The sequence below is a fragment of the Leuciscus leuciscus genome (genome assembly GCF_965113295.1).
Source record: "Leuciscus leuciscus genome assembly, chromosome: 6".
In the NCBI taxonomy this organism is placed as follows: Eukaryota; Metazoa; Chordata; class Actinopteri; order Cypriniformes; family Leuciscidae; genus Leuciscus; species Leuciscus leuciscus.
This window is the reverse complement of record NC_138730.1, coordinates 14,731,784-14,750,153: the sequence shown is the minus strand read 5'-3', so window position 1 is coordinate 14,750,153 and position 18,370 is coordinate 14,731,784. Positions and strand designations below refer to the sequence as shown.

Here is an 18,370-nt window from a genome sequence, read left to right as displayed (position 1 = left end):
TTCCCCAAAACTTAGTTGGCCAACTTGTTTCCTGTTAATTGCACAAGATGGCAGGCTTTTAGTCAAAACTAAATTACATTTATTTTTCAGGATAAATAAGTGCCTTTTTTTTTTTTATCCAAGACATTTCGACTCTCCACGCTGTCTTTCTCAGCTTTCAACACATTCATCCCCTCCCCCCCCCCCCCCCTCCTTCCCCAAAGAGGCATGCCTTCTCTCCCCTCATTCAGCACCAACACAACATTGCCAAAAGCACTAAACACACATGATTAAAAGAGAGATTGTGAGGGATCAACCTGTATTATAAAGGTGACGAATGATAACCTGAGACTTTTTTTGTCTCGTTGAAATGCTCACCTTGTGTCACAAGGCCAATTCTAAAATAAGCTATAGAGATTTAAAATAATAATAATAATAATAATAAATGTATAAATATCTGTCAGGGGTTTTATGGAATGCCAAAGCTGGCGAAATAAGAAATAAATAAATACAAAAATAAATAAATATACAACGTACTGTAAAAAACAAACATAAATGTGCATTTATACTTTTGTTCCCTTATTTATGTATAATTGTATTTTTTTACACTATTTATTTATTTATTTATACATTTATTTCCACATTTATTTAGAAATGTATTTATGTCTATATTTATTTATTTACAAATCTATTTATTTTCACATTTATTTATTTATACATTTCTTTGTCCATATGGTAATGAAGGATGCGAGTTTTACTTCAGCAACCAAGCTCTGGGTGGAAAGGGCAAAGCTTTGAGGCTTTGATGTATTTATTTGTATATTTATATATTTATGTATGTGTGTGTGTGTGTGTGTATATACAGTAGTCAACATTTGAAGTGGATCAAAAAGAGTTCATCAAAGTTGTCCCAAGACAAGAACGGGTATTGTTCAAAATTCATGTATAACTTTGATGAAAGGTTTTGATCCACTTCAAATGTTGACTACTATATATATATATATAGTAGTCAACATTTGAAGTGGATCAAAATGTCTTTAAAACTTTTTAAAACTTTCAAACAAGACTTTGTCAAGCAAATATTACAATTACATTTTCAGTTCATTTTAATTGCACTTTTAAAATTGAAAAAGGTTTTTAAAAAGTTTAAGCTGCAGAGTCTTAACATCATGCTGATGTGCATGATGTTAAGACTCTGCAGCTTAAACTTTTAAACAACTTAAATTTCATACTGTAGAAATCCAAACAAACTTAGCTTTAGATTAATTGAGATAAAGATGTTCAGAGTAGACCTCCCATTCATTAGCCCTGAGCCCATGTGAGTCTGATGCTACAACAGTGTCCTCTGTTGGTTAAATAATGCAACATACTACAACATTTCAACATTTATTCCCGGAATTCCAACCAGGCCACATCAAAAAACAAACAAAAGTGAAATGCATTTGAAACCAGGAGGAAATGGCTATTAAGACTCTTAAAATCAAATGCTGGCAGAAAAACAAAACAGTCAAGCTGAAGTACTGATATGGTCTGTTTCACTGTAGCCTATAAGGTCCTGTCCATCCAAAGTGATATTTTCACTGCCCTTACAATATGAAAGTGGGACATTTAATGTCAACTTTTGGCAAAAAGATCCGTTTTCTATTGTTGATTAAAGTGCCAAAGAGGTGAATCTTCTAAGCCGCCTCTGCCTCGGTGATGGAGGACACTGTCTCATGCTGTTCTTGGAAGGTAGTTTTGGTGTTTTGGGCATTGGCACTGGATCCAGTGGTTCTTCTACTTTCACAGTATTCTTACCGTAGAGTTTCTTCTCATAGTTCAGAAGTTGGGTCCAGAATCCCGTGTTGAGGCGGATGTAGGGTCTGCTGTCTTTAACCCAGTTGTGTGCCTGTCTCAGAGTCACTCCTCTGTACTTCATGAGGTAGGCCATTATTAGAGCCGGTGAGCGACTCATGCCTGCGGCGCAGTGCACTAGCGTTCCTCCATCTCTGTTGTTGTGGATTCGAGCTGAAACGTGCTCAAAATGATCCCCCAGACGGGCATTTGGGTGGTCGGACACTGCAACACGTATGCACTCCACACCGGGGTACATGGGGCAGATGTGGGACAGGGTCACGTTCACAATGAGTGTAATGCCTTTGCGGGTCATTAGTGCCTGATTCATAGGAGCATCAGCCCCGCTCAGGAAGAGGGTCGGCGTTATCTGTGATAGTGACATGAAACTGGCTGCATGGAAATAAAGAATATTAGTTTTTTAAATAATAATAATAATAAACAACCAACAACAAGACAGTTTAGAAATAGTTTGGGCATTAAGCTATTCTTGTAATGCTTTATTATGACCGCCGCTAGCGTAGCTAGCGAAAGCGGTCATGCGGCGGTCATATAGGGATTGTCAAAGTTTTTTTTTTTTTTTTTTTTTTTGTCATCTACTGAATTTTTCGTCAACGATACCAGGGACACCGAAACACCGGGGAACATGAAATTTGGTGGGCATGTAGCCCCACTAGACTTTTACGGAAAAATTTCGTTTGGTCCCCGGGGGCCACTCCCCCCCCGTGCTGGGCCCCCCCAAACCCAAAAATTTCAGTTTTTCCTAAATAACTACCTGAACCGTGGCACCGAGGATGAAGAAATTTTTATGGTATGTTGGTCTTAAGGGCCCGCATCAACCTAGCCCATAATCACTCATTTGTGATTTGCGCCCCTCCCATAAAAAATGAAAATGCAATATTATCCTGCTTTAATCGCCCCTATCTTCAGTTGAGATGTTCAGAACTGCACCATATTTCATGTGTATGATTAACTTGACATCCTCTGGGGGTATGCTAAGATTCGTAGAATTTCATCCATGGGGGGGGGTATAAAATAAATTAATTTATGTGCACATTTAGTGACTGTACACTCATCGGCCTGTAGATGGTGGTGTTGAGCGAAGGGTTGCTGGTTTAGGATGATACTGTCACACACACACATGCAGGAATACAAACAAACGCAAGCATGCACACACACTGACATCCACACGCACAGACACACACCCATACACACACATACAAATCCACATGCACAGACACACACACACAAACACACACGCGAACACACATGTACGCACGCATACATACACGCACAGACACACACACACACAGACACACACATACACAAACACACACACACACAGACAGACATGCACATACTACTACTTTTTTTAGGTATATACATAAACACGCAATACAGCCAAATTGCTCCACGTCATTTATTTTTGTGGAAAGCCAGTGCAGGCCTGAGCGGCGGTCATATTTTGTACTGCCATGCGGTACATCTAGTTATTATTATTCTTTTGAGTCAATATAGTAGGCTATTTATACATTTCTCGAGGTCCACTTTCCTGCAGAGCTTATGCTGCATTCACACTGTAAGACTTGAGAAATTAGAAAATGCGGGGCCATCTGGTTGAGGAACGACCACTCCCCGAGAAGACAAAGGACGTTTCTGGAAATTAACATTTGAACTCTCTCTTGAGAAACTAGCATCCCCATGCAAGACGAAATCATGATGTTCAACAAATAAAGAAACAAATATAGTACAAATGAGCAAATGATAAAGCTTGGGTTGCTGAATATTCAATCCCTTACTTCAAAAGCACTTATTGTTAATGATATGATTACAGACTATAACCTAGATGTGCTGTGTTTGACAGAAACCTGGCTAAAACCAAACGATTACATTACTTTAAATCCAGTTAAAGTGAGTCCACCCCTCAAGATTACGCTTATAAACATGAACCTCGTCTGAAAGGCAAAGGGGGAGGTGTTGCTGTAATTTATAGTAATATTTTCAGAAATACTTAGAAATCTAGTTTCAAATATAATTATTTTGAAGTGTTGGTGCTTAATGTAACAATATCTAGTGTAAATGAAACGTGATGATGATTGTGCTGGCTACTGTATAACAAGTCAAGTCAAGTCATCTTCATTTATATAGTGCTTTTAACAATGTAGATTGTTTCAAAGCAGCTTTACAGAGATAAGCGTATAATTTAAGGTAAGATTGTTTTGGCTTTATAGTTATTTTCCAGCTAAAGTTAGTTTTGATTGATTCGCTTCTGTCGCAATGATCATTTGTTATTAAATTAGGGGCCGCTAAGACGACACCATTCTCTCTACACAGACTTTAAACGCGAACCTGTGAGAAACGCTGATGGCGTTCACATGCGCATTAAGAATTGGTTCTATAGTTATGTGCGTTTGAAAATATGTGTGCAGGTTTGGAATTCCCTACAAACCAAGCCTAAACAAAGTACTGGTGTATCCTTATAATTTTGATACAGAATTTTATTTTATTTTATCAATTCGGGGTAGATACGCAAATTGAGTTTTCCCGACGTCGCTTTATCTGTAGAGTGGTAAAGGGATCCTCCATAGTGAGAGACTAGTTGTCACTTCAGCACTGCGTTGTCATCGGGTCCAGGCGCAGGTCCTTCATCAGATCTGGATACGGCCTGGATCCGGCAGGCTGCGGGAAAACCTCGGGACAAACAAAGACACTAAAATTAGCGTAGATGCCATTCTTCTCATGATGTAACGAGTACATCAGGATTTATGGGAAGTGTTCCCGGTTCCAGCTGATCTAATCTATGCAGCCTAACATTTAATTATAGAAGTCAATAATGTATTATCTGAATGCTAGGTCAAAGAGATGTGTCTTTAATCTAGCTTTGAACTGACAGAGTGTGTCTGCTTCCCGGACAATGTTAGGAAGACTGTTCCAAAGTTTTGGTGCTAAATAGGAAAAGGATCTACCGCCAGCAGTCGATTTTGATATTCTAGGTATTATCAACTGGCCGGAATTTTGAGATCGCAATAGACGTGAAGGACTATAATGTGTTAAGAGCTCGCTCAAGTACTGCAGAGCTAAACCATTTAGTGCTTTGTAAGTAATCAGCAATATTTTAAAATTGATGCGATGTTTAATAGGGAGCCAATGCAGTTTTGACAGAACTGGGCTAATATGGTCATACTTCCTGGTTCTGGTAAGAACCCGAGCTGCTGCGTTTTGGACCAGCTGTAGTTTGTTTATTAAGCGTGCAGGGCAGAGCATTACAATAATCTAGCCTTGAGGTCATGAACGCATTAACTAATTGTTCCGCATTTGTCAATGAGAGCATATGGCGTAATTTAGATATATTTTTAAGATGGAAAAATGCGGTTTTACAAATACTAGACACGTGACTTTCAAATGAAAGATTGGTATCAAAGAGCACACCCAGGTTCCTAACAGACGACGAAGACTTAACAGAGCAGCCATCAAGTGTTAGACAGTATTCTAGATTATTACGTGAAGTTTTTTGTAATTAGAAACTCTGTTTTTTCAGAATTTAGTAGTAGGAAATTACGAGTCATCCAATTTTTTATATCAGCTATGCATTCCGTTAATTTTGTGAATTGGTAAGTTTCATTAGGTTTTGAAGAAATATAGAGCTGAGTATCGTCGGCATAACAGTGGAATCTAATTCCATGTTTCCTAATGATATCTCCTAATGGTAGCATGTACAGAGTGAACAGCAACGGTCCTAGTACTGAGCCTTGTGGTACACCATACTGAACTTGTGATCGATGAGACATCTCTTCATTTACTGCTACAAACTGATAACGGTCAGATAAGTATGATTTAAACCATGCTAGTGCAATTCCACTAATGCCAACATAGTTTTCTAGTCTATTTAAAAGAGTGTTGTGGTCAATGGTGTCAAATGCAGCACTTAGATCGAGTAACACTAATAGATAGATACAACCACGATCGGATGATAAGAGCAAATCATTTGTGACTCTAACGAGAGCAGTCTCGGTACTATGGTACGGTCTAAATCCGGACTGGAAATCCTCGCAGATATCATTTCTTTCAAGAAAGGAACACAGTTGTGAAGATATTGCTTTTTCTAGTATCTTTGACAGAAAAGGTAAATTCGAGATCGGCCTGTAATTGACTAATTCTGTAGGATCAAGTTGCGTTTTTTTAACAAGCGGTTTAATCATAGCCAGCTTAAAGTTTTTTGGTACGTATCCTAGAGACAAAGATGAATTAATGATATTAAGAAGAGGATCTATGACCTCTGGAAGCATCTCTTTCAGTAACTTAGTCGGAATAGGGTCTAACATACATGTTGTAGATTTAGATGATTTAACGAGTTTAGTAAATTCTTCCTCTCCTATAGCAACGAATGAATAAATTTTTTCCTCAGGGAGACTACAATGCACTGCCTGATGCGATACTGTAGTAGACGGTTGCATAGTTATAATTTTGTCCCTGATATTATCAATCTTATAAGTGAAGAAGTTCATAAAGTCATTACTGCTGTGTTGTTTGGAAACCTCGGTGCTTGAAGCTTTCTTTTTCGTTAGTTTAGCCACCGTTTCAAATAAATACCTAGGATTATGTTTATTTTCTTCAAATAGGTTTGAAAAATAGGCAGATCTAGCAGCTTTTCAAGCCTCTCTGTAAGTAATCGAGCTCTCCTTCCATGAAATCCGAAATACCTCTAATTTTGTTTTCTTCCAGTTGCGCTCCATTTTTCTGGCTGCTCTCTTAAGGGCCTGAGTGTGCTCGATGTACCACGGCGTTGGACTATTTTCTTTAATCTTCTTTAAGCGCAACAGAGCAACTGTGTCTAAAGTGCTGGAAAAGAGAGAGTTAAAAGTTTCTGTTGCAATATCGAGTATACAGGCCACCAGGGCACCATAAAGACTTTATTAATGAATTTGCTGACTTTCTATCAGAGTTAGTACTGGCTGCAGATAAAGTCATAATTGTTGGTGATTTTAATATACATGTAGATATGAAAAATATGCATTGGGATTGGCATTTATAGACATTGTTAACTCTATTGGAGTTAGACAACATCTGTCAGGACCTACTCATTGTCGTAATCATACTCTAGATCTAATATTATCACATGGAATCAATGTTGATGCCGTTGAAATTCTGCAGCAGAGCGATGACATCTCAGATCATTATCTAGTCTTGTGTAAACTTAATTTAGCCAAGGCTGCAAAGCCGACTCTGTGTTACAAATATGTTAGACCTATCTCTTCTGCCACCAAAGATTGCTTTATTAATAATCTTCCTGATCAGTTTCATCATCTCAGCATCCCAGATAGCTTAGAAGAACTCGATATTTCGACAGAAACTTGTAACTCTCTCTTTTCCAGCACTTTAGACACAGTTGCTCCTTTACGCTTAAAGAAGATTAAAGAAAATAGTCCAACGCGGTGGTACAACAAGCACACTCAGGCACTTCAGAGAGCAGCCAGAAAAATGGAGCGCAACTGGAAGAAAATAAAACTAGAGGTATTTCGCATTTCATGGAAAGAGAGTACAATTGCATACAGAGAGGCCTTAAAAGCTGCTAAATCTGCTTATTTTTCAACCATATTAGAATAAAATAAACAAAACCCTAGGTATTTATTTGAAACAGTGGCTAAAAACTAACGAAAAATAAAGCTTCAAGCCCAGACGTTTCCAAGCAGCACAGCAGTAATGACTTTATGAACTTCTTCACTTATAATATTGATAATATCAGAGAGAAAATTATAACTATGCAACCGTCTACTACAGTATCACATCAGGCAGTGCATTGTAGTGTCCCTGAGGAAAAATACGATTCATTCATTGCTATAGGAGAGGAAGAATTTTCCTAAACTCATTAAATCATCTAAATTGACAACATGTATGTTAGACCCTATGAAAAGAGAAAGAGATGCTTCCAGAGGTCATAGATCCTGTTCTCAATATCATTAATTCATCTTTGTCATTAGGAAATGTACCAAAAACTTTTAAGCTGGCTATGAATAAATCGCTTGTTAAAAAAACGCAACTTGATCCTACAGAATTAGTCAATTACAGGTCGATCTCGAATCTACCTTTTCGTATCTTCACAACTATGTTCCTTTTTAGAAGGAAATGATATCTGCGATTGAATTTCCAGTCAGGATTTAGACCATACCATAGTACCGAGACAGCTCTCATTAGAGTCACAAATGATTTGCTCTTATCCTCCGATCATGGTTGTATCTCTCTATTAGTGTTACTCAATCTTAGTGCTAAATTTGACACTATCGACCTCAACATTCTTTTAAATAGACTCGAAAATTATGTTGGCATTAGTGGAATTGCATTAGCATGCATGGTTTAAATCATACTTATCTGACCGTTATCAGTTTGTAACAGTAAATTAAGTGATGTCTTATCGATCACAAGTTGCTGTTGCTGTACTGTTGCTGTTCACTCTGTACATGCTACCCTTGGAAGATATCATTAGGAAGCATGGCATTAGTTTTCACTGTTATGCTGATGATACGCAGCACTATATTTCTTCACACCCTGATGAAACTTACCAAATCACAAAATTAACAGAATGCATAGCTAATATTAAAACACTGGATGACTAGCAATTTCAGCAATTCTGAAAAAAAACAGAGATTCTAATTATTGGATAAAAAACGTCCTCACGTAATAACCTAGATTACTGTCTAACACTTGAAGGCTGCTCTGTCATGTCCTCGTCGTCGGTTAGAAACCTGGGTGTGCTCTTTGATACCAATCTTTCATTTGAAAGTCACATCTAGCATCTTTAAAACTGCATTTTTTCATCTAAAAAAATATATCTAAATTACATCATATGCTCTCAATGAAAAAAGCAGAACAATTAGTTAATGCGTTCATGACATCAAGGCTAGATTATTGTAATGCTATTATGGGTGTTTGCCCTGCACGCATAATAAACAAACTCCAGCTGGTCCAAAACGCAGCAGCTCGAGTTCTTACCAGAACCAGGAAGTATGACCATATTAGCCCTGTTCTGTCAACACTGCATTGGCTCCCAATTAAACATTGTATACATTTAAAAATATTGCTGATTACTTACAAAGCACTAAATGGTTTAGCTCCCCAGTACTTGAAGCGAGCTGAAGTCGACTGCTGACGGTAGATCCTTTTCCTATTTAGCACCAAAACTTTGGAACAATCTTCCTAACATTGTCCGGGAAGCAGACACATTGTCAGTTTTAATCTAGACTAAAAACACATCTCTTTGGCCTAGCATACACATAACACATTATAGACTTCTATAATTCAATGTTAGGCTGCATAGTTTAGGTCAGCTGGAACTGGGAACACTCCCCATAAATCCTGGTGTACTTGTTACATCATAAGAAGGATGGCGTCTACGCTAATATTAGTCTCTCTGTTTATTTGAGGTTTACCGCAGTCCGCCGGATCCAGGCCGTATCCAGATCTGATGAAGGACCTGCGCTTGGACGCGACAACAACGCAGTCCTGAAGTGTCAACTAGTCCCTCCCCTGTGAAGGCCTCCTTCCCTTTACCTCAGTACAGATAAAATGTTGGTAGGATAATTCCAGTTCGCCTGGCTATGCAGACGTGACAAAAAATGTTGTTTATTGAGCGTTGATTTGTAAAGAAGGACTACACGCCTGCGCACATATATATTCAAACGCGCATACCTTTGGACTGAACACGTAATGCGCATGTGCGACTTCTGCGAATTTGAGGTTTGCGCAGAGATAACGGATAATCGTTTGCACCTTCGAACCTATTTCAGGGGAGTGCGTTCTCCAGACACCAGGCACCAGAAACCCATTTTGTGCGGAAGGGCGTTAAGGGTTTTCCTGTTAGAACGGTGTTGTGTTAGCGGCCCCTAAGTTAATAACTAATGATCTTCGCAGCAGAAGTGAATCAATCAATCAAAACTAACTTTAGCTGGACAATAACGTTATCCTAGAGCTGTTGTAAAGCCTTAAATTGTAAATGGACTGCATTTATATAGCGCTTTCAACAGACCCATGGCCACCAAAGCGCTTTACATATTGCCTCACATTCACCAATTCATTCACTCATTCATGCACCGATGGCGGTGTCAGCCATGCAAGGCGCCATCCAGCTCGTTGGGAGCAGCTGGGGTTAGGTGTCTTGCTCATGGACACTCATGGACCACTGGCCACTGCCGCCCCAATGAAGTTTTACAATCAGTTAACAATCTGTTACGGTAATTTCCTATTTTCACTGTAAAGCTGCTTTGAAACAATCCATATTGTTAAAAGCGCTATATAAATGAAGGTGACTTGACTTTAGAGATATCTTGCTTACAGAGGAGGGTGTGTCTTCTAGGCAAATGGCATCCTTCCCTCAAAAGGTGTAAACTCTGAATGCAAATTCCCATTGTTAGCAAATATCCTCAAGACTCTCAGAATTATGTATTTTTCTCATGTCAGGTAGCCTATGCATCTTTTATCTTTATTCCAGAGAAGTTGATGTTTTGTATTTATTATCTTTAAATTGATTATGTAATTGGCATGATACATTTTACTGACTAATAATAAATTGATACATTTTGGATTTATTCTGACTTACTCTGAAATTATTAACTTTAAGTAGATTACGTTGTATCGATTGGCACTAATTCAAGTGTACTTTTACAAGTATAAAATTTCCGTTTAGGACAGCAAAATTCTGCTCGACCAACCTGAATAGGGTGAGTCTGACCTCTGTTTAATGTAACGTTACTTTAGTTAAGTGTACGTGGGAAACCATGGCATGACCAAACCAAAGCTACAACCAGAGAGGTAATATTGGTTGGCTTATATCTGTAGTGGTGGTCATGACTTCTGTCTAAAGAAAACATTACTTTAATTCAAGTGTATACAACCAAGGGGGCTATACAAAATATCTTAGAGTAAGCGTGAATGTGACCGTCTAAGATACTAGCCAATTACCTCTGTTTAGTGACCCAAAACTGATGAGTTTGTGATCGTGGGCCCACATAATATGAACGGCCGGTGTGAGGACCCTCTGCGACATTGGCACCCGAATGAACAAGGATAATAAGAGTAAAGAGTTAAATAGAATAATCAAAAATGCTGCTAAACTATTATATAAATGATCAATAACTAACTGGCATTCTAACCTAAATTCGAGGTTGTGATAAAATGGAGTCAGATAAAAGTTGAATTGGAATGAAATGACTTTGCCACACGGAAAAGACAGAAACATGCAGTAAACCTTCACCCACTTATCAGAAACTGTCGTTGGACTGATTGGGCCGGCCTTACAACACCATGTCGTAATCACCATGTGACGTTCTTACCAAATTATAATTATGAGCTCTATGAAGATGTGAATGCTTTTTACAAGTTGGAATCTCGTAATTATGCTAATTACGACATGGCGTGAACGCGCCTTTAGCTCCAACCCAAATCAAACACACCTAAACAAGCTAATCAAGGGCTGTGTCAGAAATCGCCCCCTAGGGCATTATTTGAGGGGACAGCCATTTGTAGTGGTGTCCGAAACCATAGTGAACGTTATGATGGAAAAGCGGCTATGGACTTAACTGACACGCGGCGCACGTGGCAGCCATTGTAAGTTCACAAGACTGTAAGTGCATATAAAGTGTGCCATATGGGACAGGGCCCAACTCAACAGCTAAAGAATAGCCATAATGCACTGTGAGAGTTGTGCCAAATTAATTCCTGAGTCTCGCCAGAAAATGGCGCTGAATCATCCATTCATTCATTTCCCAAACTGTTGGTCCAATGTGGGTACAGCGTAATATCATACTTTTCAATTGATTATTAAATTGTTTAATTAAGGTTTATACATGCTAGTTTCCATGACAGAGTTCAAGATAAATCTTTTCATTAATACTGGAGCTGTCAAATGATTATCAGCAAGCACAAACTATGCAAAAGGGGCAGCCGTCCAACAGCACACTCAATGTCCGAATTCACTCACTTGGACTATATTAGTGGAGTAATGTAGGGAATAGTGAATGAGGGTATAGGGTGTGATTCTCGAAGTAACAGACAGCTGAGTGAGATCAAGGCAGGAGCTGAACTCTGCAGGAAAGTGGACCTTGAGAGACCAATTTGAGAAGCCCTCTTATAAATAGTTGACAGCAGCACAAATATATACAGGTCAATGAACATATAAGATAAAGGAAAGTAACAAATCTTTTAAAATCAAGTTTAAAACACATGTGCCAAGTTCTTAGAAATGTATTCATGTTAGCTATATATGGTTTTGTAAAACTTTCAAGGAAATTTTGGTAACACTTTATTATAAGGCTCATTAGTTAACATGAACTAATAATGAACATATGCACGTATACAACATTTATTCATCTTTGTTAATGTTAATTTCAACATTTACTATACATAATTAAAATCTTGTAAACATTAGTTAATGCACTGTGGACTAACATGAACAAACAATGAACAGCTGTACAAAGATTAACAAATACAGTATTAAATGTATTGCTCATGGTTAGTTCATGTTAGTTAATACATTAACTAATGTTAAATAATGAACCTTATTGTAAAGTTTAACCGAATTTTAAAGGGAAAAAACTTGCCAGCAATGTTTCAATCCAACAGAGATTTGTGCTCCATCAGGCACAAAACAACAGGCAACAATATCGTTAAATACCTTTATGTATAGTCAAAGATGCTCATCATAGAAGATGAGAAGGCTATTAAAGTCAATATGTATGAACTGCATTTTGAATGTATTTTTCAAATAAATTGACCTGTAAACATGTTAGAATAAGTCTGTAAATGAAGAGTCAACAGCAAATCATAGCAGCAAAAACGGTAAACTGCAGAGGAATATGTCAAAAACAAAAACCCACAAATCAGCAAAAGCCCAAACTGCAGAGATATTACAATAGTCCTGTTTTAAATATGAGACAAACAAGACAACACTAAAAAAGGCATTTTCCTACCAGCTGCTGGCTACAAAACAACAGTCATGTGCAATAAGCTAAAAACAGACACGTGAGTGTTTCATATGAACTTTCCACTACCATGTTGAACATGCACATAAGTCACATGCATACAGTCTATGAATACACTGTCAGGACACTATTTGTTGACATTTCTACTTACACTATTCAAGTATATTTAAAATAGTATCAATCTGTGTTTATTTATTGTGCCCAGTGTTTAAGGCTAAACTGACCTGGTCCCTTGGTGTGAGTCTCTCTCTCTCACACTTGTGCTGGACACTAGAGTGCAGGGATATCCCCCATTGACACGTTCAAACCCTAAAAAGGCTTTGAAGACAACTGGCCAATGAAGAGAGAGATTAATTTTAACCTCCCTCTGCATCCTTCGCTTCTTGTCTTCATGACAGACTGCCTGTCTGTTTATGAAACCAAACAAATAATTCAAACTTGGACTTTTATTAACTGATGTCAAGGTTTGGAAATGTAGAACAAGAAGACTTGTGTATACTTAAATTCAAACTTGAATGCAATTCAGTCCTTTATTATATAGACAGACAGATCAGACGCTGAACACATGTAACAGAAATATAAATAAAGCAAAATCAAAAATGAAAAAAAAAATCTTATTTGTAGCACTTTCTTTTGCTGACAGTTCATCAACAATAAGAACCATAACAAAATGAAGACAATTAAAAGGAACATATCAAATTATACTAAATATTTGTATTTGTTTATTATATATTAAATTCAATATTTAACTAAATTTTTATTCATGCTACAGAACATGAACAATGCAATGAGAAATATTTATCCAAAAGTTTAAAAAATAAATAATAAAATATTTTAAAAAACAGTGCCAGAGAACAATACAATAACAAAATATAAAAATAATAAATAAAAGGAAAAGGGTGCCAGTTTATGCAACATCATACCACTTACATGTTATATAGGCTCTAATTGTCTTTTGACTTTTACAATTGCGTAAATCAATACAATAAAGCTTGAAATAATTTTGAAAGTGAGAAAAATTTGGTTTGGAGTCAAACCATTTCATTTTATGAATGTGAAATTTTCAGATAAAAATTAACATTAATATGTCGAATCTACTCAGCTGAACAGCAATGCTCAATTTCTTCTTAATTAAACTTCCATATCCATTTACTTCCATAAAAAATGTCTGTGCAATTGGGGGGGAAAATAAATAAAAATAGAGGTTTCTCTTTCACCTTTACAGATATTGCAAGAGCAGGGCCTAATCAATATTTCATTTTCCAGCACGTTTTAGGGTTGTTTTTCTCATGACCATAGATGGCACAACATCTCATCTCAGCACTATTGGTTACACTATTTTTAATTTTGTCATTTCATCTAAATATTAAAATTTGTCAGCCGAAACAGTTTTGAGGTTAACTGACCTAATTTGGTGTCTCTGGAAAATAGTGAACTATGACATTGTATTATGTTGAATATCAAATATTATCCCTGGTAGCGGACCAACTCACCCCTCTTTTAATATTTGCCATTTTGTGCTATAACAAGCAAATTTGCAAATGTTTCTTTTTATTTCCTATAATAACACATTGGCTGATGCATCATCATCCTGCACGTGTTTAACCTAGCCTAAATTTTAATATGTTACAATTTAAAAGTAGGCTGAATCCACATTGTTCTTAAGGGGGGCATCTTCCCCATCCATGTTCATTATTTTAAAAGAGGCTTCTTTTACTTTGTTATTAATGTAGAATTTATCCACTATTCGACCTTCTTTGCGCCAATTCTAATCTCCAAACACAAAAAAATGAGCTGGAGAATAAACAATGCAAGTATATTTCTAATGTATTTAAGCTATTTGATAAAAAATGTACTTCTATTTGTACAGATACGACATTAAATTGTGTAGCATATGAAGAGAACGAATGCGACTGATAGAAAAATTAAGTTTGTTGAATAGGCCTATTGCAAATGCAACACTTAAGACATTACTAAAGAATGCTTCAGCACAGTATATTATATAAGTATATTATGCAATTATAAACATTTGAAAGAAATAGGTAGCCTATAATAAATTGGATTTAAGGTCATTTTGTCAAGTAGATATACAGTGCCCTCCACAATTATTGAACCCCCTGGTAAATATGATCAAAATTGGCTGTAAAAAATAAATCTGCATCGATTATCCTTGTGATCTTTCATTCAAAAAATGTGCAAAATTCTAACCTTTCATTGAAGTAAAAGAATTGAAAGTGGGGGGAAATCACATTATGAAATAAATGTTTTTCTCCAAAACATGTTGGCCACAATTATTGAAACCCCTAGAATTGTTTACGAGTAAAATATCTCTGAAGTATATTCCCATTAATATTTACCTTTTTTAGTACACCAGGGTGACTAGGAACATGAAACTGTCCAGCTATGACTTCGTGTTTCACAGGAGTTTAAATATGAGGAAACACAAAGGCCAAATCCCCTTAATCATCCATCACAATGAGTAAAACCACAGAATACAGTTCTGATGCGTAGCAAAAGATTGTTGAGCATCACAAACTAGAAAGTGGCTGTAAGACAATAGCTAAAGAATTGAAAATCCCCATTTTGACCATCAGGGCAATAATTAAGAAGTTATAACCAACTAAAGATGTTATGAATCTGCCAGGAAAAGGACGTGTGTCTATACTGTCTTAATGCATGGCGAGTATGAAAGTTTGACTGGCCAAAGACTCTCCAAGGATCACAGATGGAGAATTGCAGAGATTAGTTGAGTCTTAGGGTCAGAAAGCCTAAAAAAAAATTTATCAAACAACCCCTACATCCCCACATGTTGTTTGGGAGGGTTTAAAAAAAAAACTCCTCGCTCATCCAAAAACAAATTCCAGCAAATTTAATTGTCAGACACGACTGGATCTTCAAACAACACAGGGTTCTGTGGTCAGATGAGACTAAAACAGAGCTTTTTGGCAGCAAACACACTAGATGGGTTTGGTGAACACAAGGATAAAAAGTACCCCATGTGTACAATTTAATATACTGTTGGATCTTTAATGTTGTGGGCATATTTTTCTGCTGGAGGTCCTGGACTTCTTGTTCAGATACATGGCATTGTGGATTCTATCAAATATCAACAGATAAAAAATCAAAACCTGATGCCTTCTGCTAGAAATCTTATAATGGGCCGTGGTTGGATCTTCCATCAGGACAACGATCCAAAACAAACATCAAAATCAAAACAAAAATTTGTTGTGGAGCACAAAATGAAGCTTCTGCCATGACCGTCTCAGTCCCCTGACCTGATGAGTGGGCTGAACTGAAGAGGAGAAGCACCAACATGGATCTGGGAATCTGAAGGATCTGGAGAGATTCTGTGTGGAGGAATGATCTCTGATCTCTTGTCAGTTATTCTCCAAACTCATCAGGCATTATAGGAGAAGACTCAGAGCTGTTATCTTGGCAAAAGGAGATTGCAAAAAGTATTTAATAAAAGGGTTTCAATAATTGTGGCCAATGTGTTTTGGAGAAAAACATTTATTTCATAATGTGATTTTCCCCCCACTTTCAATTCTTTTACTTCAATGAAAGGTTAGAATTTTGCACATTTTTTGAATGAAAGATCACAAGGATAATCGATGCAGATTTATTTTTTACAGCCAATTTTGATCATATTTACCAGGGGGTTCAATAATTGTGGAGGGCACTGTACATTTTTCCCCCTTCATGCTCCACACTCCAGTCCAGTAGGTTTGCCAACCGCTGTTAAAAAGACAAGAAGAAGTTGAGAAACGTCATTGTGAGACGTCATCACAATGCCACAACAACTTCCTGTTTTCGTTCCACATATCCTTCTGAATAATGGCAGAATTAAACCGAGAGCTCCAGGAATATTTGGCTCAGTCTAAAAGCGGCACGAAGACGATATCCCAGTCCAGTTCCAGCACAACCATAGACTTTAATGAGCCGGATTCGGTGCCCGAGAGCTGGTTCGGCCGGTGGTCGAGTCCGTTCTCCAGAGCCAGCAGCCGCGGAGCGTCATCATCGGGCCCGGGTTCGAGCAGCGGCTTCTCGTGGCCCTGGTCATCGGAACCGGACCCGTGTTTACCGGGCCTGAGTCGATCCCAGCGGCTGGTCGCGTTCGGGACGTGTATCTTCTTCTCGGCTCTGTGCTTCGGGCTGTCGGCGCTGTACGCCCCGTTGCTCCTGCTGAAGGCGCGCAAGTTCGCGTTGCTCTGGTCGCTCGGCTCCGTGTTCGCGCTGCTCGGCGCGGCGATCCTCCGCGGACCCAGTAAACTCATCGCGACCCCGACCCCGGGCGGCGCGGTGTACCTGTGCGCTCTGGTGGGCACCCTGTACGCGGCACTCAGTCTCCACAGCACCCTGTTCACCGCGCTCGGGGCCTGCCTTCAGATCGCCGCTATCGTGGGTTATATTGTGGCTTTGTTGCCGGGTGGGAGTGCAGGGATGAGGTTTGTGGGTGGCATGGCAGCGTCTGCTATTAAAAGGACTATAACTGGTAAGACCATGCCTATATGACCACGGACTAAACAACACACATTTTACCATGGGAACTTTTTTTTTGGAGAGTGACTGGTCTGGTAGATTGTGAAACTCTGGCTGGCTCTGGCTTAGGAATACAGTGTGAGCAGCACTGCACTCTGGATGGGGATCTATACATTTTGTAATTTTCACCACAAGGACCATATGTATGACCAAGACATCAATTACTACTTGACTTTAACATTTCTGAACTGCTTTTGAAACTGAGCTTTATAAATAAACTTACTGAATGTATCTTGTTCTGTGTTCTCTACATCATGCCCTTTGGTCTGAAGGAAGATAAGCCATTTATTTCATGACAGATCACTTTTGTATCGCATACAATGATCAAAAATGTATAGTAGTGGTTCGCTATCCTGGTCTTTGAGCACAGATGTTTCCCATGACACACAGTATGAGTCAGGGTTCCTCAAATCCAGTCCTAGAGGGCCACTGACCTGCAGAGTTAGTTCCAATCCCTAATCAAACACACCCGAACAAGCAAATCAAGGTCTTCATTCACTAGGGATGAATCCAAAATCGCCCCCTATAATAACTAATAACGTCCACTATGATTTCAGACACCACTACAAATGGCTGTCTTCTCAAATAATGCCCTATTTGAAGCGACAGCCATTTGTAGTGGTGTCCAAAACCATAGTGGACGTTATTGAGTGCACCCGTTCAATCCCACAATGCACCGCTGTGACGAGTGTACAACTGATTTACACTCAACGGCTGTCCGAATTCGCTCACTCGTTTTCATTCACTCCTTAAAGTGAACAGTATTAGTAGACTAACGTAGGGAATAGTGAATGAGGGTTTAGGGGGTGATTTCAGATTCAGCCTAGACAATTGCACACAGGCATGTTTGATCAGGGTCTGAAGTCAAGTCACATTTATTTATTTAGCGAGCGCTTTTTACAATACAGATTGATTCAAAGCAGCTTTACAGAGATAACAGGAAAAAAATGCACCAAAATTTGTGTCCAGAAGAAAATAGTGTCACAGTCCAGCTTAAGTAAGTTCAGTGATGTTTCATTTTTGTTGTAAAAAAGTTTCGTTCATTTATA

General features: G+C 38.2%; 2 protein-coding genes across 4 annotated transcripts; one reads left to right on the top strand and one right to left on the bottom strand.

Moving 5' to 3' along the window:
• Nucleotides 1-1,286: 1,286 nt before the first annotated feature.
• LOC309501810 (dual specificity protein phosphatase 18) lies at nt 1,287-13,090 on the bottom strand. 3 transcript variants are annotated; one of them, XM_082174088.1, is made up of 2 exons: nt 13,007-13,090; nt 1,287-2,205 (listed from the first exon to the last, which is right to left on the bottom strand). In XM_082174088.1, exon 2 carries the CDS (start codon nt 2,195-2,197, stop codon nt 1,631-1,633), a length of 567 nt encoding a protein of 188 aa, XP_082030214.1. In that variant the 5' UTR covers nt 2,198-2,205; nt 13,007-13,090; the 3' UTR covers nt 1,287-1,630. The 3 variants fall into 3 exon arrangements, with proteins under 3 accessions (XP_082030214.1, XP_082030215.1, XP_082030213.1); XM_082174089.1 differs by lacking the exon at nt 13,007-13,090 and adding an exon at nt 11,783-11,938; XM_082174087.1 differs by lacking the exon at nt 13,007-13,090 and adding an exon at nt 10,765-11,764.
• Nucleotides 13,091-16,497: 3,407 nt separating this feature from the next.
• Nucleotides 16,498-17,552, top strand: sft2d3 (SFT2 domain containing 3). Its single transcript, XM_082174123.1, has one exon. It carries the CDS (start codon nt 16,617-16,619, stop codon nt 17,292-17,294), a length of 678 nt encoding a protein of 225 aa, XP_082030249.1. The 5' UTR covers nt 16,498-16,616; the 3' UTR covers nt 17,295-17,552.
• Nucleotides 17,553-18,370: the final 818 nt, after the last annotated feature.